The sequence below is a fragment of the Ascaphus truei genome, chromosome 1, assembly GCF_040206685.1.
Source record: "Ascaphus truei isolate aAscTru1 chromosome 1, aAscTru1.hap1, whole genome shotgun sequence".
Taxonomy (NCBI): Eukaryota; Metazoa; Chordata; class Amphibia; order Anura; family Ascaphidae; genus Ascaphus; species Ascaphus truei.
Window position 1 is genome coordinate 455,115,714 of NC_134483.1, and position 21,459 is coordinate 455,137,172.

At 42.8% G+C, this 21,459-nt stretch overlaps 1 protein-coding gene across 2 annotated transcripts in view; it reads left to right on the plus strand.

The window, feature by feature from the left end:
* Window positions 1-232: 232 nt before the first annotated feature.
* FAM241A (family with sequence similarity 241 member A) overlaps window positions 233-21,459 on the plus strand; it is a 41,652-nt gene continuing 20,425 nt past the window's right edge. Inside the window, exons 1-2 of one of the 2 annotated variants that reach the window (XM_075565107.1) lie at window positions 233-534; window positions 2,520-2,642. In XM_075565107.1, the coding sequence (XP_075421222.1) occupies window positions 403-534; window positions 2,520-2,642 (255 nt within the window). In that variant the 5' untranslated portion in view covers window positions 233-402. The remainder of the gene's footprint in view (window positions 535-2,519; window positions 2,643-21,459) is intronic. The other variant, XM_075565100.1, reaches the window with a different exon arrangement.

A 21,459-nucleotide genomic window follows, 5' to 3' on the forward strand; every position in this document is an offset into this window, starting at 1 on the left:
GCTCTGCTCTTCACTATTTGCTCTCTCGCGCCCTCGCCAGTCGCGTGCGGGAAACAAGTCGTCTAGTGAGTCTCTGTGCGCGCGCCCACCCCGTCACTCTCCCTCCCTCTGCAGCTTTGACAGGGAGGAAAAGGGGCGCAGGCTGCGGTCAGGCGGTCACGTGCGAAATCTGAAAACGTTTGGAGTGGGGTCGCGCGCTGAGAACAGAAAAGTCGTTGCTGCAGGACTTTGCGCTTGCGCGCGCACCCTCACCCCTACATAGCGAGCAGGCGCGTGCTGTGGGAGGAGCCAGAGCGCCTGGCTGCGGTAGGAGGAGGTTGGAATCCAGACCCGCGACTGATCGCTGCTGCTGCTCATCCTGGCTCGGTGGTAATGCAAAGAGCGTTCCTGTGACAGCGCACGATGGAGCACAGCGGAGCTGCAGCGAGCAGGTGCACGGAAGGGCAGCGCGGCACTGCAGACAGCTGCAGCGACGTGTTCCTGCACAGACCCCGAGTTGTACGTGCAGATAGCGGGCACAGCACACAGCCGCAGGTGAGTGGGGCATAGCGGGGGGCTCTTGTGTCTGTCTTCCTGTGTCACAAGCATTGCTGGGGCTAAGTGTTTAGTGGGGTGATCGGAGGCAGCAATATATAGTGGTGTGTTTGTATTTAGGGCGATAGGAGGATTGGGAATCTTTGCATGGGGGTGCCTGTATTTGAGGAAGGGTTGCTGGTGGATCTGCATTATGCATAGAGTATTATATGGAAAGGGATATGATGTACCTATATATTGGGGTGAAGGTTTGCTTGCATATACAGAGAGCTTGCTATCAGTATGTATGGGGTGGTTGTGCTTGGGTACTGTAGCTGATGTGGGCTTTATGCAAAGTGTTGGTGTGCCAGTTTCCCTAATGTATAGGAGGCACCATATCAATCAAATGTGCCTGGAGCTTTGATTGTACTATCACTAGCGTAATGTATAGTAGGGCTAGAAGGTGCCTGGCCACCATATGGAGAGAGGAGGAAGGGACATCAGCAGGAGCAACGTGTGTTGTCAAATTGACTGTGAAACTCGGTACAGTTTGTCACTTATCCTGTGGCTTGCAGATGCACTTACCAGAACACGCTCCTATTGTCTCTCTAAATTCTCCCTACTTACCACTTAGATTGTAAACTCTTCAGGGCAGGGACTTCCATTCCTAATGTTACTTTTATTTCTCAATCTCTTATTCCCATTGTGTTCTATTATGTCACGTGTATTACTGCTGTGAACTGCTATGTACTGGGATGGCGCTATATAAATAGATATACGTACATTATGATGCCACCACAGAAAGTCGTGTTGCTTTCATGTCCCAGTCGCTCAGTTCTGCGCATATGTTAAGAACCCTTATACCACCTTAGATTAAAAGATAAGCGCTTGTGTTCAGCTTCAGGGAAGTAGAACTAACATGAAAGGAGAGCGCTTCTCATTGCAGGAGGAGGTGGTTAGACTTAAGGCCGTTCTATAGTGTGCGAACGCGCGTGCACGTGACGCACACTTTTTGTGTGTATAGTCCATGCGACAGGCTGGATAGGTAGTGTGTGTTATAAATACGTTTTAAATAAATACGTTAACAAATTAACCATTGTACATGCATACACACACATTTCAGCGGCGGTAGCAGCGCAAATTCTTTATTTTACTCATCTTCCCCCTGTCGGCCGGTTCTATGCACACTGCCGTGCGCCTGCGGCACCATTATAGAAAGGCTGGCTAACCTCAGCCAACTATAACTGCCGCGCACACGCATTATAGAACAGCCCTTAGACTGGGGTCTTCGGAGATGAGTTTTCCTCTTTACTGTCAGACAGACCTCAACACAATCTAAAACACTAGTAGTTGTGCTTTAGCAACACTTCACATTGAAGATTTAACTGGTATGATAGAGGTATAACCCACAACTGACATTTACATTTTGCAGGGGCAACATTTAGTTGTAAATGTGTTCAGTAATTGAATAACCTTGGCTTTATGAATACAACACCTTTTGAACTTTGTTTAGCAGTGAGGAGCTATCTGGAGCTGGTCAGAAATAAATGAATAATCCTATACACTAATTGGAAGAAAAGTGCTACGCCCACCTGAAGCAGTAATCCTGCATATATAGCATTTCTTTGGGTTTTGTTGGCACAGGCTATTTACCTGTGAGCTGTGCTAATGAGACAGTGGTTCACCCTTGTATTACAAGCTGCCTAGTAAATAAGGCCCGTACTTGTACTTGTGTAGCCGTAACTCAAAATTTGCTGCCTAACTAGCACTCTCCAAGCCCTAATAATCTTGGTAGAAAATCATTGCCAGCTAAATAAGGGAGGGAGGAGGTTATAGAGCCAGTTGCTGCATAAGTAGACTTTTATTTATTTATTTATTTTTATTTTTAAGACACAAACACACACACACACTCTTTTGTTGAGGGGATTCTCTGGTGCTGAACTGTATTAATTTTAGCTGCAAGGATCCCACACATGTTTAGCAATTGTTTTTTCTGCTCCCTCCAGGGAAATAAAAATGGACGCCAAATCATGCTGCTCATGCAAGAAAATATGACCCCTCCATGTCATTGGGGGGATGATGTTGTGGCTGCCTTGGATGACAATGTAAATATCCACAAAATGAAACCAGTGAGTATCTCCGGGATCCCAGGAGCTTAAACAAGTTAATCTCCAAAGGAATCTCCCCCCTCCCTAATTCAAGTGCTGTAGAAATTTAAAACATATATGTATGTGTATACATATAGTATGCATATTTGGGATTGCTGTTTATCATGATAACATTGTACAGTAAAAAGCAGGCACAGAAATACAAACACTTAGCCAAAGTCACGCTGCTTGAAATGTAAGGCAAAGGGACTAAACATAACTATAACAAAGGTCATGTTATTTCGAGAACAAAGTCTTGTCTTCATTTTAAACTTTTTGTTTTTTTTTGTTTTTTTTATCTTCTTGGATCCTTCTTTAAAAGAAAAATCCTACTGCATGCAGTGAGTGACCTTGTGTGTTATCGTTGCAATGATGTGAAAGTACTCACCTGTTTTTCACCTTGATTGCTGAAATTTCAGTGGCTTTGTACGCACATGTATGGTCCCATATTGGGACAGCCAACATACTTCCTATGCTTCAATTTAAGGCAGCTGTCTGCACTGATCACCATGTTTCCCTTAATTTTCAGATCTGATTCTACGTTCAGGAGATTTAAGTGTTAGAAATATTACGTTTCTAGGAGGTTAAAATGGAGCTCTTCCCCAGAGCCCAGTAGAAACTAAAGTTTAAGGAAATCCATAATTAAAAAAAAAAAAAATAAGAAACCGGTACATTGTCAGTGGACAAGATGCAAACATGATTTCAGTTAAACTTGTATAGACTGGGGGATAGAGAAGGATTGCTGCTTTTAAAATATGGGTGACTGTTTTAGCAACTGGCCAAATCTTCAGCTAACTTCATAGCCAACTATAAAATAGGATACACAAAAGCTTTGTAAATATCACACTCCCTCAGTGTGTGGCCCTATTTTCCCGAGTCCTATTCAGACACTGATAGAAATCCCATTCTGCTGGGAAGAAGGTAGAGATGGCACAAGCACACAGGTAACGTTACAGGCAAGGACTAGATACTGTGCGTATATTGGTTACTTCACTCCTATTTTCTCGAAGAAGTCGTCCTTTTTGAGGTGATTGAGGTGTGCAAAGTATCATTGTAAAAGGTATTATGTACATTTTTAGTAGGGGAATGTAAAAAAAAAAAAAAAAAGACAAGACACAAACAAGTAACTTAAGCCTTTTTCGTGTTGCTACAGAGGCCTTGCAATATGTTGTAAAGCTTTGCTCTGGCCCTTTAGGTAGTGAATGGGGCTAAGCTACACACACACATACATACACACATACACATTATATATATATATATATATATATAAACACACACACACACACACACATACACACACTGCTACGGCCAAACCGAGCAAAAACACAGTGCTATGGTAGATTGTGATATAAAGGAGTGTTATCCAGATTTTATCTCTGTTGCAAACTCCCTGTGCTCACTTTGCTCTCATTTATTAATTTGCAGTCATATTTTATATCCTGCCTAGTAACAAACCGGATTTTGACTTGCCTATGGATTTTCAGGCCAATAACGGTCGTTTCAGACAATATATAAGAAGGACCTTAGGCTTGTACTTTGGGATGTCGCTAAATTGCCAACCGTTGAAATGATCGAGTCAAACTCGTACTTTTAAAACTCAATGGCCCTTATTCAATATGCGGTGAAGCGGCTTCCCTGAACTGGAGTATCGTTTAGCCTCATTGAATTTAATGCAATTGATCTATTTGTCCAGCACTGGGAAACGGATTTGCAGCTTGTTCTGAAGGAGCTGTGTGAATATAAATGATCAGCAGTATTGAAAGCACCAACTCCTCATACAAATATCAGAACATATGTAGTAGTATGCTTCTATATTATTCTTTATGTGCGCCAACATATTCTGCAGTTCATTACAATGTGGGAGGGAGGACAGTAACATTGTGTGACAGATGAGTACATCTATACGAAGACAAACTGAGGCGTTAGGAAGAAGGTCCCTGACCCAACGAGCTTCGAATCTGAATGGAGACACAAGGAATGGTGTGTGTTAGAATCCTCATGTTGATAGCCAAACCCTCGCTGAGAATGCAGATCTACGTTGAATGTAAAAGAAGTTCTACTATATGTAATAGCATGCTTCCTATTACTCTTAGAGGTGAAGTCCCGCTTCAGGATTTTTATCTTATTTGGTCAGTGGTTGTCAATTTTCTCCTATTCCTGTCTGCTGGATAGTTCATTCAGCTGGTCTGGGGGGGCCTGTGTGCTTGTGAGATTTAACTCGGTGACAACATTTCTAGAGGCATACAGTTCCACAGATATCATGGCTGTAGCATCACAAGTACTTAACTCCTGTGATGGAGACCCAAGCTGATCTCTCCATGTTTTGCTCTCTTGTGTCAAAGATACTAACCAGAATACGAAACCAGGATCTGATCATGGTCGCACAATTGATCTGAAGTTACAGTAGCTGACAGAAGTGATTGTGTGATTACATGCCTCGAAATGTGTTCCTCTGTGCTCTGGACAGCAGCCTAACTCGAGCACTCCAATTGCTCTAAGGTCCCATGTCTGGCATAAGGCCCAGCACCTGGTGTAAGTGATCTCAGGAAAGTCAGTTGCTCTCAGTGCACTAAAAATGAGGTTGCAAGCTCATCTGGTGCTCGCCTATATTCATACAGAGTTGTGCACATTGGATGTTCTGCTAAAGTGAATTATTACTATTAGTTAGCATCAATAGGAGCCTTTGCAGTGAGTTTCTGTATTAAAACTTCCTGATTTTTTTTTTTTTTTTTTTTTTTATATATATACCATTGAAAACTATTTACAAAAAACTTTGACATAATTATTACGTTTCTTTCTCGGAAATGCAATTGCAAAAAGCCACAGCCCTGACCTTCTTTTGATTTGGCTTTTCCTTAGAAACCATAGCAAAATAGTTCTTTATGAAATAATCATATATATGAACTTCATAAAATGACCATTCCTACATGTGCAATTGTCGTCTATCAGGGAATCGTATTTAGAGTGATTTTGAAACTTTGTTACCCACTGGTGTTTACTATCAGACAGATGCTAAACAGACGTGGATGCGCTGCAACAATTAGACTGTGGGACAAATGCATCTGCATGTGTAGTAAAGTGGTGATCTCACTGCCTTTTTGAAGTGGGTTGACCCAGTTTGAATCTGTCGGCTCTCTTTGTGACCTTAGCAAGTAACTTTACCTCGTATGTATGTATCTCACCATAAGCACTCCAATGTACAAAAATATCAAATGTATTTGTCATGACATCACAGAAAACACAAAGAATAAAACAGTCCTGAGTCACTAACAATAAAGTGTGGCTGACACCTCTATTAAAAATCATATATTCCCTCTGCCCCTTATGCTGCGTATGTCTCATGAGTAAACACTAACCGCAGGTGAGAAGGCAACCAATTAGCCTCACACCTGTGTGACCGGCCGGTCTTGGCATTAGAACCTGGTGGAACATGAGATACAACCCCTGAGGCTAATTGACATATCAGAAGGATTATAATAAAGTGGATGTTAATACTAAACACGCTATGGAAAAAATTGGCGCCGTACATATGAGATAGTAATGTTGGTGTTTGCATCTGATATGGTGGCGTGATGTAGTTGAGCACTAAGGGGCAACACTGAACATCACTCTGCTTGTAACTTACATGACTAACATTATGTCTCACAGTCAGAGAAAAGGAATTGGGTACATGACTAATCTGGGTCCAGTAAATATCACTTGGCATTTATTCCCATGACCCAATTTTTTTTGTTTTGTTTTTCTTCGTTGACAGTAGACAACTCCCTGAAGAAATCAAATGGCGTGCGCTGGATTATGAGTTGGCAGTGAACAGAATAATTTATTTACTGAACTATAATTATCTGCTGCTTTTGAAGGAAGAAAAAAAAACACAACACAAATTATAGTCCATAATCACTGAAGTCATGAGCATTATTTGGAAATGTGGTATAAGCACATGGGCATTTGAGTTATGCATCTTAATTACCGGTATGTTTTTTGGGTGCAGTTAATTATAGGTCATTGTCCTCACATGACTGTTGCTCATTACCATAATTTAGCTCTATTTCTGAATCCATTATTCGTGCCTTTTATATAGAGTGACCTTAATTGTGAGTCTATTTTTATTCGGTGCTTTCATTTTTTGGATCTCTGACCTACTAACAACAATGTTACTTGAACATATACTTTTCAAGGGAGGGCAAATTTGTTGTAAATTTCTGAAATCTAATGAGTGGTTTTTGTGCTTTGTTAGGCTGAGCTTATACTCCCTGTGTGTGCACGTCAATCACGCCTGTCACTGGTGCGAATGTGAACTGTGCTTCAGGCGATGGGGAGCCGTGGCCGTGACATCACATGAGCGGTTTGCCCTCATTGGCTGAGCCGCTTCACGTCATGCGGCCGTCGCTTGGAAAGACAAATGGATGTGTGTCAAACGCCGTCGTGCCTCATTGTGCGCGCACTATTGGCAGCCTCAGGTTTGAGGCATGTGGTTCGCGCCGCCGCGGCCAGTATAATTGTGATTTGGCCGTATTTAAGATCTTTCAAGAAAATATTAAGAATGTTATTGATATCACTATGGTTAGGACCAGGTTTTGAAATGAAATAACCGGGATGCATTAAATATTTAGAAAACAAATTAAATTTCAAACTGGGCCCCATCTTTTTTTTTTTTTTCCTCCCATTCCCCAACAAAAACAGTAGGGGAGGCGGAGCGACGAATCTCTGTAGTCGGTAGAATTTGATTTTTTTTTTACAGAGACGGTCTCATGTGACAAGGCTGTAACCAATCAGATAGCTTCTGATCTGATGCAGGGAGAGGGGAAATGTGTGTGTGTGTGGGGGGGGGAGGGGGGGATATTGTGTGTGTGTGTGTGTGGTGAAACACTATATGAACAACTTTAAAATAGTAAATTCTCCCGTAATTTAAAGTAAAAGTACTGTAAATTCAGCATACAAACAGAAATTGGAACTCCTCTCCATTTCAGCCTTCCCCCTTGCTCTTGTCCCCACCCTCTGCCTTCTGTCACTCCCCTTGTAGCTAGAGACCTCTCCCAAACTCAAATTACAACTTTCGCTTGGGCTACGGACACACACACACACACACACACACACACACACACACACACACGGAACCAGGAGATCTAGAGGAGTAGCTATGCTCTGCAGCGCCACCTGCTGCCCAGAAGTGGTTAAGCAATCGGACAGCCCTTCTCTCCTCCCTCCCTTTTGACTACAGCTGTTCTGTGATCAGCTCAGCAGCCAGCATCCTCTGATCTTATCCAACCTCAGTTCTCCTCCTACCCGCTCAAACCGGGAGGACACCGGCTTATTAATAACCGGGACTATCCTTTCAAAACCGGGACATTTTGACAATTATTGGAGCACTGGGACGCCTGGTCACCGTAACTATGGTTTATTTAAGCAATAATCCCTGAAGAACAGGGCATTACTGGCCAATAATGTCCTGACTGGAAGAGTTGTAGGTCTGAGGTGAACCCGAGGGACTTTATCCCAGCCAGGGCATTATTGGCCAGTAATGCCCTGTTCTGAGGGGATTATTACTATTGTAGGCTATTTTTCATAAATAATAGACACTTTTGTATAGTTATATAGATTTTTTTTGTGATAAAATTGTAAGTACATTAAAGCTCCTCTATATACAAAACCAGAGACAGAACATAAAACACAGACAGAGCTCAGTGCACATCCAGTGAAACTCATACACGGTGCAGTGCCTAAATATATATGTATAGATATCTATTAAATAAAATGGTCTTTTAGTTTAACATTTTGGCCAAATTGTGTTAAGCCCCTGAGCCAACTGCACGACAGACCACGTTTCAAGGGTCCCTAACACTAATATAAATTCTTAATAACCTGTGCAATACCAGGAAGAATGATTTTATAATAAATCTGTCAATATTAGATTACCTCTTTGGTTATCAAAATCATTTAAAAGCGGGGACACTGATTGGGAATACAATTCTTTTCCTTCACTCCTGCATTTTTTTTTACACATTAGCACATTTAATATAAAATTACACTTTTTGCTCACTTTAATGGTATCAGAATTTCACTATAATTGTATCAGAAATTAGCTGGCAGTGGACACACATGGCATTGTCCCTGCTGCAGGGCAGATCCACTTGGGTGTTGCCTGTTGGTGTTGGGCAACTACAGCTTGTGTCACACCTCCCTATCGCTTCGTTCTACCGATGTGTTGGGAGTTCTAAGCTCTGGGCCGGGTGATGTAATTTTGCTGGCCTCTGCTTGCGTTTCAGCGTGCGTTCAACCGATGACACTTCCGGTTTCTGTATAGCACCAAAAGCTCAATTAACTTATAAAGGTTGGTAATGTTTTTATAGCATTACTATTATTGTTCAAAACACTGTGGTAGTAGTGTATTGGAATTGTGTCCTTTTGAAATTGGAAATAATTTGTTGTATTTTATTGAGGTGATATTCGTCATTTGCACTTCCAGTGTATCGGATTTGGTGCCAATATCAGTCTATTTAAAAGTTTGTTTACATGCTATTTGTAATATAACGTAATCATTTTTAAATAGAATGTGGAACTGCTTATGAGCATTACTATAAAGATGTGTATATTTAATTCACATCCATAGATAAGTACTGTATATACATTAGTTATCACTGATTTCCCTGTTTCCAGGTCCCTCCAACGGAGACTTAAGCGCCGCTATGTTGATTTGTTGCCATAGTAACTAGAATCTATTTAAAACCTTGAGCCAGCCCATGGGTTACCTACAAAGAAGCGTCAGACTGATGTGAAATGTGCGTCAGGTCACGTGGATGACATCACTGCTACAGCCACTGTAGTCCGAGGCAGTCTATCCTCAGTGTTGGGCCGAGCTTATAGTAGCAGAGTCACTACGTGCACGCGCCCGTCAAGCACAGTTATGTATTTGGCTATTGCAGTTACTAAAGTGCCTGCGCGCCTGCAGGCGATGTAGTGCGTTGACCCGACCGCATTTTGTGAAGACAAGAAAATTTGTCTTCTCGGGTGGCTGCTGCGGGACGTCAGCATCACCTGAGCTGGTTCAGCCAATCAGGGCGAACCAGCTTTGTGACGCGTCCGCCACACACCTGCCATGCCCCCGCATCGCCTCCCCAATCTCCTGCAGCCAAGTGCCCAGATCGCTGGCGCTGCAGGAGTGCGCGCGGTCGCGCAGGTAGTATAAGCTCTGTCTTTAGGGGTGGATCTAAGCCTCTACCTTAGCGGTTTTATAATTGCTGAGTGCCCATTTCAGCCTTTTTAGTTTAAACTTAATACGGCTGTTACTTTAGCGAAGGCTTGGAATGGGCGCTCTGCCAATTAAAGTAGCACTTCTCTAACTACCAGTCTAGAGAGAGTTCAAATGGTCTGTGGGATAGTGTTTATACTTTTTTACTAATATGTCCTTTGCGACATTTGTTCATAGAATTTGCCAGCACAATGCCAGTTATTGTATGTCACTAAAGACAAGATTGTAGGATCCTGAAAGGGAGATTCATTAAACTGCTATGGTGCAGATCGGGGCACTATTGACATCAATGGGAGTTTCTGCATGATCGTGCCCCGAAAGCCACAGTCTTTGCTGAGACAGACATAGCAAAGAGAGCGAGCATAACTTGCCCGTGGAAGGTTTGAGGAACCTTGTGGGACTCAGCTCAGGTTTTTCGCTTCCCAGTGTCCGGGATTTTTATCCAAAGGCCGCTGCTTGTCTATTTTAAATCTGGAATCTATTCTAGGAGATTCTCCCGTCCATGGCTTCGAATATGTTCTGTGTTCTCGTGTAATGTATATCACTGCTCTGCTGCCAGCAGGTTCCCAGCTATCTGCTGACCGTCATACTATCTCAGGATGTATCGGAAGCAGCATGGTTTCTATCCTGCACGCCATGGCAATGCAGCAATACAAAAGGGGCCATTGTGTTATTGTGAACTGCCCGACAAATGGGTGCTTATAAAAAGTTTGCCATATTTACATTATTCCTAATATTGCTTTTATCTGAAATCAATGCAAAACAAAAAGACTATAATCTCTGTATGCATATCTTTCGCAGGTCTAAAAATAGTGGCTTTAAAAATAATAAAAAAATGTATTCACTATGTAGTAAAATGGGGGCAGGGGTTGTTTCCATTTCTGCACAGGGATTTTTTTAGTTGCAGTGTTCAGCTCAGCGCTCCCTTCGTGGATGGAGCAAGTGAGAAATGTCAGAGAATCTCCCTTTCAAAAGATGTTTGGGGGAGAGGAGGGAGTCCATCCCCAGGCTAATCGCTTGCATGGCACAGGAAGCGGTAAACTGGAAAGGGACAGAACTTCCTCTTGTCGGTCGACCTCAAGCACGTACAATAGAGCAAAGTTCAAGGTAAAGATTTATAAAGCCTGCTCTGGCGCAGTCTGACTTCCTCTACCTGGTGGAAAATTCACATTTCCTGTGTTCCCCAGCTGGCAGGAGGATGGAGTAACTTGTGTCTATTACTGAAAAGGAACAATCCTTTTTTGTCTTTGATAGCAGTCTTCTGGTTTTTTTTTTTTTTTTTTTTTTTAATGCCTGTCCTAAAAAATCTGGGGAATGAAAAAAGAAAAAAAAAAAACTTATTTTTTATTAGCTTTATTTATGCAGCTACACTTGGGAGTTTCCAGTTGGTGCAGGATTGCTCATTTGTTTAGTTTCAGCATTTTTCAGTGTGAAGTTTTATCGTTTGCAAGGAGATTAAAGCAGTCCTCCCCCCCCACCCCCCCACAAACATCCTAGCCTAGTGCACTATGTTGCCAGATATAGTAAGTTGCAAGAGAACACTTGAATAATGTGCAGTTTTGTTAATGGTATTTCCAGAGACCAGTGCAAGTATTATTATTTTTTAGACCAAATAAGATGCATTGGTGCTTTCATTCTGATCGGGGCTCTAAGTGACCGCTAGCAAATAGTAAGCGCAGGTCAGACCTGCCAGCTACATTTGAGCATCACGGTAAATTGTGTGGGAGAAAATAGTTATTTTTTTGTTTTTTTTAAAGATATTGACTCTTCCATGCAAAATCACTGATTTGCTATTTGTTTTTAAAGCTACTCCAGTATTTAGTTTGAGAAGTACTGTTTACACAATATACATATATTTTTTAGTCTTACAGTTGCCTCCTTTTCTGTAATCTGGCTGTATAATAGTTATTTTTTTCTCTGCTGGTTTCCAACAAAAGCAGTAGGTATTTTGTAATCTGTGATGGTTTTAATTGTGATTTCTACAATATATTTGCCTAAAGTTGCTACGGTAGTAAACATGTTTAATTTATGAAATACTATAAACCACTGTCCAATTAGATGGCCCATATAGTTTTTAATTATTGTAGCACATTGCTTTTATTTAAATAAAAAAGCTGTGTGTGCTGTGCAAGCGCATAGTAAGTGAAACTTATTTGTCTTTTGTCACAAATTGTATTTGTGATGTTTTTAATTAAAAATCAAAACACAATTTCAGTTCCAAAACACAAGTTTGACCACGTGTTTTAGCTATTTGCAGGTCTATATTTATAGTAACTGAATTCCGTGTGTGTCTCTCTGTGTGTGGTGTGTATGTCTCTCTTTGTGTCCCTCCCCCCTCTCCTGACTCTCTCCACCCCGGCGGAGCTGCGGACACAAGGGACTCGGTCTGAGTCTCTTCCCCCCCCCCTCCTGGTTGAGCTGCGGGCTGTGTTCTTCGGCAGCCAGCCCCCCCTGCGGAGGTATGAGAGTCAGAGTGTGTGTGTGTGTGTCTTTCTGTCTGTGTCCTCCCCCCACCCCCGGTGGAGCTGCGGACACGGGGCGGCTCTGTTTGAGTATCCTGAGCAGCTCTTTCTCTCCTCCCCCCTCTCCCCCCCCAAAGGTACATTACCGGAGCAGCCCCCACTCTCTTCCCCCTGGCGGAGATGCGCACACGGCTGCAGTCAGTGCACACGGTAGAGGTATGGGGTCACTGACCCTTTATAAGGAGCCTGAGCTGGATGTATGGGGTCACTGGTTCTTGTAAGGTCTCTTTGCTCTTCCCCTCAGCAGGCCCCCACACTATGTTGTATTACCTGTGCGGACCCCTGTCCCAGGGTGTGTGGGTTTCACGGCCTACCCCTCCCAGGCTTCATAGCATCCGCAGCCATCTTGAATTTTCCAGGCTCTTCCCTTCTCCCTTTCTGCCTCAGCAGCCGCTTTGCGGCTGCGCAGCTCTCCACCTCGCCAGGCCCACTATTTATGAACTTTACCTTGAAATGCGTCTCTGCCTTGTGCTCTCAACAGATCTGCGGCGCATGCGCAATTCACAGCAATCGCGCAGGGCAGCCATCTTTAATTTGGGCAAACCTTCGGGCGTGTGGGGGGAATGGCGCCACTGCCAGCCACTTCTGCGCATGTGTGGCATCAATCAGCGGCACCATCACAACTGCGCATGCGCAGCATGGCAGCGGGGAACGGCGGCCTTTAGGAGCGGTGCCGGCGGTGTCATCGGCCGTGTGGGGGGAACGGCGCTCTTCAAGGGCTTTTTATTACCGTTTAAAAACATGCCACTCATAAACGTACTTTAACTTTCCCCACGTGGGATACGTTCTTGTGAAAATCCCTCTGCCTGGACTAGTACAACATGGCTAATAGATAAAGCTGAATTCCAGTCCTATGTCATTGAGATCATTTGGGGCGGAGGTAATAAATACAGGCATACACCTGTTTAAGGACACTCACTTTAAGTACACTCGTGAGTGTAGGCAAACGGCAGCTCGTGCATGCGCCTGTCAGCATGTCCTGAACAGCAATACAGGCAGTCCTCGGTTATCCGACACAATGCGTTACTCAAAATGGCGTTGGATAGCGAAACGTTGTAAAGCGAAACACGTTTTCCCATAGGAACACTGTTTAAATGAAAGGTTCCGTTCCTGAAGGCATTTTTAATGCTAAAATACACAAAATATTTTACGCAGACAATAAGATATGCAGCACACACATAAATTATATAGTGCATATACTGTATTATATATAATATAACATAATATATAATATAATATGAAAATATTATATATTATACAGTGTGTATATATATATATTATATACACATAAATAACTTTGCAAAGCATCGTAAGAGTGTTGGATAAGCCGTTTTGGCGTTGTAAAAATGAACATGGGTATGTATTGCATAGCGTTGGATAAGCCATTCGTTGTAAAACGAAGCGTTGTAAAACGAGGACTGCCTGTACCGGCTCCCTACCTGTACCGAAGCGGGGATACTACGGAGCCTGTTACCAATGCGTTATTTACATCAGTTATGCACGTATATGACGATTGCAGTACAGTACATGCATCGATAAGTGGGGGAAAAGGAAGCGCTTCACTTTAAGTACATTTTCGCTTTACATACATGCTCTGGGCCCATTGCGTACGTTAATGCGGGGTATGCCTGTAGGATGATGTAAGCAGGGAATCCCGCCATTGTGCAATCCTGATACAGTAGGAATCTTTCATAAATCTTTATATTTAAGATTCATATTAAGAGCCTGCAGGGGAAAACTTTTTTTTTTCTTTTTTTTTATTAGAGTTCTATAGTTTCATAGTAGACACATGTCGTCCACAAGCTCCAGTTGCCTGATAACAAACCTTGGACACTCGGGTGCGTGACTTTGCACAACTATGTTATAAATCAGTAGATTGTGAAATTTTCTTTTTTTTAAATTATGATAATATTTGTAATTGGCCTCTCTTCATATGCTTAGTTTTAAAGTTGATTTTGATGAGATCGCACCTTTCATTTATGAAACAGTTAAAATGGCAGATGGGATGTTCGTTTGCAAAGTGCTTTCTCTGTTTTGAAAACTCTGTAAATGTTGCTATGTATGTGACACTGGGGCTTTAACAAGGGTACACCACAAATGTAGTTTGTATGATAGAGAACATTTACCTCCCTGTCCCAAACTCACAGCTCTGTGGTCGGCTGCTGACCCTGCAGACTGCTGGTCACTGCTGCAAAAATGAGGCTTTCCAAAGCCACTTTTATTCCCAAGGTAAAATACCTCCTCCGGCTTCCACTCTGGTCCAATAATGTCACTCTTTAAATATAGTATAGATTAGGTGGAAATATATATACAGGAACAATTTCACTCTATTGCAACTTCAAAACACAGTACTGAAGGGCGCGGCACTGGCAATGACTGTCTTGATCATGATCCATGTAGATACGCAAATATATTTCTATAATGCAGTTCAGTCACTCTCAGTGCAAGTTACATGTTTAGGGGGTTGAGCCTGGGAGGTTGAACAACAAACAATAATCAGATGCCTGTGTAGCACCCCTCTGGGGACTACCAATTAGTGTAAGGGGTTAATAGCCTTAATGGGTTAACTAAGTGGGAGCCCTCTGGTGTTGCCCCTCACTATGTGATGTAGGCTGCCTTGTGACAAGTGGCGTCATCATAGGGATGTGTGTGTCTGTATCACCCACTTCTAGAAACGGGTTTCTTGGTGTTTCAGTTAGAGGGCCTTACAGTCAATCGTGTATTAAAGCTGTAGACCAAGCAATACTCCATGTTTTTTTTGTTGTTTTTTTTTTTAATACATTTGTTCTGTACTATGAGAAAATAGTTATAGCATTTTTATTATTTTTTTACTCTGGATGACGTTTTTAATGTATTATAATGTAACCGGCATTTTTTTGTTCCTATTGCAACCATTTACAAAGTCGCATCCCCTTCCTCTTCTGAAATAGGCGCTGGCACAACCCTTTTCTCCCTCTAGCAGTGCACCAATTATGTCTAGTGACTGCCTGATCATATGCTCTTTCCCACAGAACTTTTGCCTCTTCGGTCGTCTTCTGCTTTACTGACAGCCATTTAGTGAGCCCCAGAGCCGAGTAGTTGCTGATCGATCCGCGAAGATCTTTGACTTATCTTTGACTTTGCTAATGACTTATCATTGTCTTAATTGTATTGATGCACATATTTAGGGCGGGGGCTGCAGCTTGAACTGCTGCTCTAAGGATGTCCTGTCACCATTTTTTTTCAACCACCATGTTTTTATTTGAGGAACGTGCCCTATTTAGATAGCGCCCATAGTAATTCCCCAAAATTGTTCTGGTGCAGGAAGAGGAGTAAGCATGCGCTCAGTAGGAGTTCTGATTAGGCTACGGAGCTACTACGCTGAGATCAGCCCCACTGGATTACAGTACACAGTAACGGGATAATGATCCCAGAGAGTAGTGTGTTGCCCAACATGAGATGTTATCTAAGCAATACTAACGGAAACAAGCATATGTCCCCCCCAGCACAGGAGTGAGAGCTACCTGGGGGAGAAGCACAGAGCCACCAGTTAATGTCTAAAGTGAAGTCTGTCCTTGTATGGTGAGCCTTATACAGATGTGAATAAAGCTCGCTTTTTTTTTTTAAACTATAAAAGTTTTGGCGCCCATCATTATTCTATCTGCATATCCACGCCCATCCTGCACTGACCCAGCACCCTGAAAAGGTATGAGACACTGGGCAATGCCATGCTGATAGTCCATCCGATGTAAACTCCTTTTAGAACCAGGCATGGAGGGTTACACCTATGTGTTTTAGATTGTATCTCCTTGGAGCATGGACCTAATTCATGTCTGTGTTAATTACAGATATAGCAGATGTGTTTTTTTTTGTTTGTTTTTTATGATGCTTTGGTCTAATGGCGCATTATTAAACGATCGGACCATTGAAAACAATGCTTAAGGATAGAAGGCATGCATTATTTAATGTTATTTTGTGCGTTATTTCACGGCAAGGGGGGGAGGGGTGGGGTAAAACTGCTACATCTGTATATGTGCTCTTTTTGTTATACAGTGTTGTTCTCCCTTCCCTTGGTACAGTGCTACAGAATATGTTGGCGCCATGCATGTAAAAGATGATAATGGTATACTGAAAGTTGAAATGGAGTTTGTTTCTTTAGATACTTCCTTCTGTTGGACAAATCTTTGCTTCATTCCATATTAGGTGAATGGCCAAAGAGAATGAAACCTTTTACTAGATGCACTTCAATCCCTCTCCTGGCTTCCCATCAAATTTTGAATCGTCTACAAAGTTCTCCTTTCCTCATTTGCTCCTTCCTACAGATCAGCTTTGATCTCTCGCTATGCCCTGCTCGACTCCTGCTCTCTACCCATAACTGTCCCCCCTCCACCCTTTTCATCTCTTACTGCTCTCTCTAATCTTAAACCCTTTCCCCTCACCGCCCCTTACCTGAGGAACACTCACCATACGCCAAGCACCCTCTCCCCACTTTTAAGACAAACCTTAAAACTCGCCTCTTAATGAAGCATTTCAATAGCCTGGACTCATAGCTACTGTCCCACAATCGCACCAACAAACCATTGTGCCCATGCACTGCCATCTGCTGCACTTATTCCCTCACCTGCTGTATAAACAAGTCTCCCAACATACCACTTAGATTGTAAGCTCTCCGGGGCAGGGATTTCCTTTCCTATTGTCTGACTTTGTTGCACTTAATGTATTATAATTCCCTGTACTGTATGGTCTCTTGTACACTGACTGTGTATCAGTGTGTGTAATTTTTGACAGCCAGTGTTGAAAAGAAAAAAGCTTTTAATTACTGTAGTGGGGCTGCACTTTCAACATGTTTGACCATTTCAAATAGGCATGTAATTTTTTTTTTTTTATTCTAAAAAAAGTTTCTGGTGCCACTCAAATACAGTGTTCAGTAGGTGATCTAGAATAGTAAAATCCAATATTAGTGTGTAAAGTGATCTGTTATGAGCTTATAAATATCAATTTTAAGAATTTATTGGATATAAATCAGCGATGTGTAAAAAATAAAATTCAATTCGCCGGAGCTTCTCTCTACAATATACATTCCAATAGAGGCAGTACATGTCACAAAAAATATGAAAACAATGTGTTACTCTGCAACGTGACAGAGAATGATTGAACATGCTAATTAAAATTATACGTACTTTATATATTAAGAGAATGATAGTATAAACAAGTATCAATTACAACAGACAATATAGGTGGCTATATAGGTTCTATCTATTGGATTCATACAAGGAATATTCCAAGCCACCAAGGAGAATAGGAAGCATGTGATAGAAGAAAGTCTTGTTCAATGTTGCTTATCCTTCTCCTTTCCTTATATAGGCTGTGCAGTAGGTAAATGTTTGCTTTATAATTGTAGTTTATTTGTATAGTATTTTGTTAAGCTTCTAGCTTGATATACTGTACACACCCACTAAACGTTTGGCTCATCTTTGAGAGGCAAAGTTAAGATAAACATTAATTTCCTGATCACCCTGGCAGTGGGCACCATTGGGTTAATCCCTTCTCACTCTAGGTAGGACAGGAAGTAGACTTTTGCAGGTAGGCCATATAAGGCCCCTCCCTCTACCTGCACACCAGTCTTTTTCCTGTCCTCACAGCTTGGTGTAGGATTTGTTATTTTTAACAGGGCTCACCTCTCTCTGCCCTGAAGCTCCGCGGTGCGCCCTAAGGGGGGCAAGACGGAGACCCCTTAGAGTCGGGGGAGCCCCTGTTGGGGGGGGGGGGGAGAAAACAGCTGCAGCCGCGAGGGGAAGCTTAAGTGCAAAGCCCAGGACCGATCGTAGGCGCACAGCAGCTGCAGCTGGGAGCCATGGAGGCCCAGACTCACCGCATAAGCGCATGGACGCTGCGGTAAAGTACCTGGCAGCCCGCCACACGCGGAAGGGGGAGCAGCAATGGCTGCGAGCAGAGCAGGCTCTTTGAACCGCAACAGCGTAGCAACGCGGCGGTAACTACCCCAGTAATCCGCTGTGAACCGAGGAGGTTCAGAGGACCGCATGTGTATCTGTGATACTGCGGAGAAGGGTACAGTGCACGCGGCCGCTCGGGAGCGCGCGCGTCACGGCACGCCGGCAAATGCGTGCACAGACACGCGAGCCGTGCACGAGCACGAGCACTAGATGACGTCAGGGAAGCGACGGCCACACGGTGTGTGTGTGAGTGAAGCTGCAGCATGGAACGCTCAGCAGGGAGAAGCCAAGTGCTGGATATGGATTCAAAAATGGAAACACCCAAACTTCAGTTCCCAAGACTAGGTGAGTCCTTAGTTTTAGTTCTGCATGGGAAAGAGAGATGGTATATATACATTAGGGTGTATGTTTAGCATTTATTTTGTTTTTATAATTTAGTGCGTTTGTTAACCTCCCAGAAGCAGAATCTTCTAAAGGGACTGGGGAATCCCTGCAACATAAAAATAGAGGAAGCAGCAGAAAGGTTGCTAAAAAAACGAAGTGGTGTTCAGCTTGTGAGAAACCAGCTCTTATAGGAAAGAAATTATGCAAAGATTGTATTAAAACAGCAGCAGGTGATACCAGTGAACAGATGAGCACTTTCCTTGTGTTGATGAAGGAGGCAGTTAAACAGAGTGTGGATGAAGCAGTCCAGCAAGCTGTTAACCCTACGCAAAAAAGATCTAGATCCCAAACCAGTCTGGATAGGGGGAAAGGTTTTTCGTCAGATGAGTCTGAGATTGTTTGTTTTCAAGTATCAGAGGGAGAAATGGATTCATCAGAGCAAGAGGTTCAGGAGGAAGAATCTGAATTTGATGTAGAAGTAGTGGATCCACTTATTAAAGCCATGAGGCAGGCGTTGGAACTAGAAGACACTGATGAGTTAACCCATAAGAAAGATAAGCTTTTTGGGGCAAGACAAAGAAAGGGTAGAGTTTTTCCTATTCACCAAGTAATTAAAGATCTTATTCAGGTGGAATTGGCCCGACCAGATGCCAAAATATTTGCGCCTAAAAGATTGGGGAAGATGTATCCATTCCCACAAGAAGAGGTGAAAAATTGGGAGGTTAGCCCAAAGGTGGATACTGCTATTTCCAGAATAGTAAAAAAGACCACAATCCCCATAGAGGAAGCAGCGTCATTAAGGGACGCTATGGATAAAAGGATGGATTATGCATTAAAAAAAGCATATGTTACGGCAGGAACAGCCTACAAACCAGCCATAGCAACTACATCAACTGCTAGGGCTATGCGAGTGTGGATTGCCAACATTGAAGAGGCAATAGACAAAGATGTAAAAAAAGTGCTATTCTTAAGGCATTGTCAGAGGTGAAATGGGCAACTGATTACATAGCAGAAGCCTCATTGGATGCAGTAAAATTAGCGGCCAAGTCTATGGCACTGGCGGTATCAGCAAAAAGGGCTTTATGGCTCAGGCAGTGGATGGCTGACACAGCATCAAAGAACACCTTATGTGCATTACCATTTGAAGGTGAATTCCTATTCGGCAGCAAATTAGATGCAATAATAACAAAGGCATCAGGTGGAAAGAGCACTTTTCTACCGCAGGAATACAGAGCCAGGAGATTCAGTCTCCAACAGATGAATAGAAATCAATATAAAGAAGCAAAGGCATACAAGCCTGGTAGGGCTTTTCCAAGGCAAACGACATGGAGAGGTGGCCAGAACCGGCTTTTTCGTGGCTCTAGAGGAAGAGGATCATTTGCAAAGAATAAATCCACATGAAGGTCAGAGGGCCCAGCAGTTGTCCGTAGGAGGACGGCTGAGAAAGTTTTCCACAACATGGGCCCAAACAATACAGGACGAGTGGGTGTTACAAACCATTCGTCAAGGATACAGTATGGAATTCAGGGAGGTACCAAAAAGAAATATGGGCGTAATAACATGGATACAGTCCAAAGAAAAGAAAAGACAGATGAATACGGCTTTAAGGAAATTACTACAAGCAGAAGTAATAGAAAAGGTACCTCAAGAAGACAGAGGAAGCGGAATTTATTCCAGAATATTTTTAGTAAAGAAGCCTACAGGGGATTACAGAGCAATCCTAGACCTAAGAAGGGTAAATTCATTCTTGAAGATAAGAAAGTTCAAGATGGTGTCTTTAAATCTGATTATACAGGAGGTACAACCAGGAGACTGGATGGTGGCGATAGACTTAAAAGACGCTTATTTACATGTACCAATAGCAAAAGGGCATCAAAGATTCCTAAGGTTTGCAGTAAATCAGGAGCATTATCAGTACACAGCACTACCATTTGGTCTGGCAACTTCCCCAAGGTCGTTTACAAAGGTTCTAGCCCCTCTAGTGGCAGAAATGAGAAAGGGGGGTAGAGATATACCCTTACCTGGACGACATCTTGGTAAAATCAAAGGATCGGGAGAAACTCCGACAAGACCAGAAAATGGTAATAACCTTCCTAGAACATCACGGTTGGTTAATAAACAGAGACAAGAGCCATCTCGTACCCACTCAGCTGTTAAGATTTCTGGGGGTAGAATTCGATACAGAAAAAGGAGAAGTGAGATTGCCAGAGTCAAAGAGGCACGACATAGCCATACGAACGAGGAGGCTCAGAGAAGCTACCAGGACTTCAGCAGAAGAATACATGAGACTCCTGGGGAAATTCGCTTCAACATTAAGCGTCACAAAGTGGGCAGCGTTACATATGAGACCTCTGCAAAACAGTTTTCTGCAACAATGGAACGGGAATCACAAAGACACAAGACAAAGAATCTTGTTACACCCACAGACAAAACAAGAGTTAAAGTGGTGGGAAGATACCCGAAACCTGGAGAAAGGGAAAACGCTACAACCTGTACACTGGTTAAAAATTACAAGATGCAAGCAAGACAGGTTGGGGGGCTCAGATGGGAGAAGAAGTGGTGCAAGGAACCTGGGGAAATCAGGTAAACCACCTACCATCAAATCTGCTGGAATTAAAAGCAGTACAAAAGGCCCTAGAAGTTTTCCAGGACAAAATAAGAGGTGGCTGTATAAAAATAGAATCAGACAACAGGTCTGTGGTCAAATATATAGC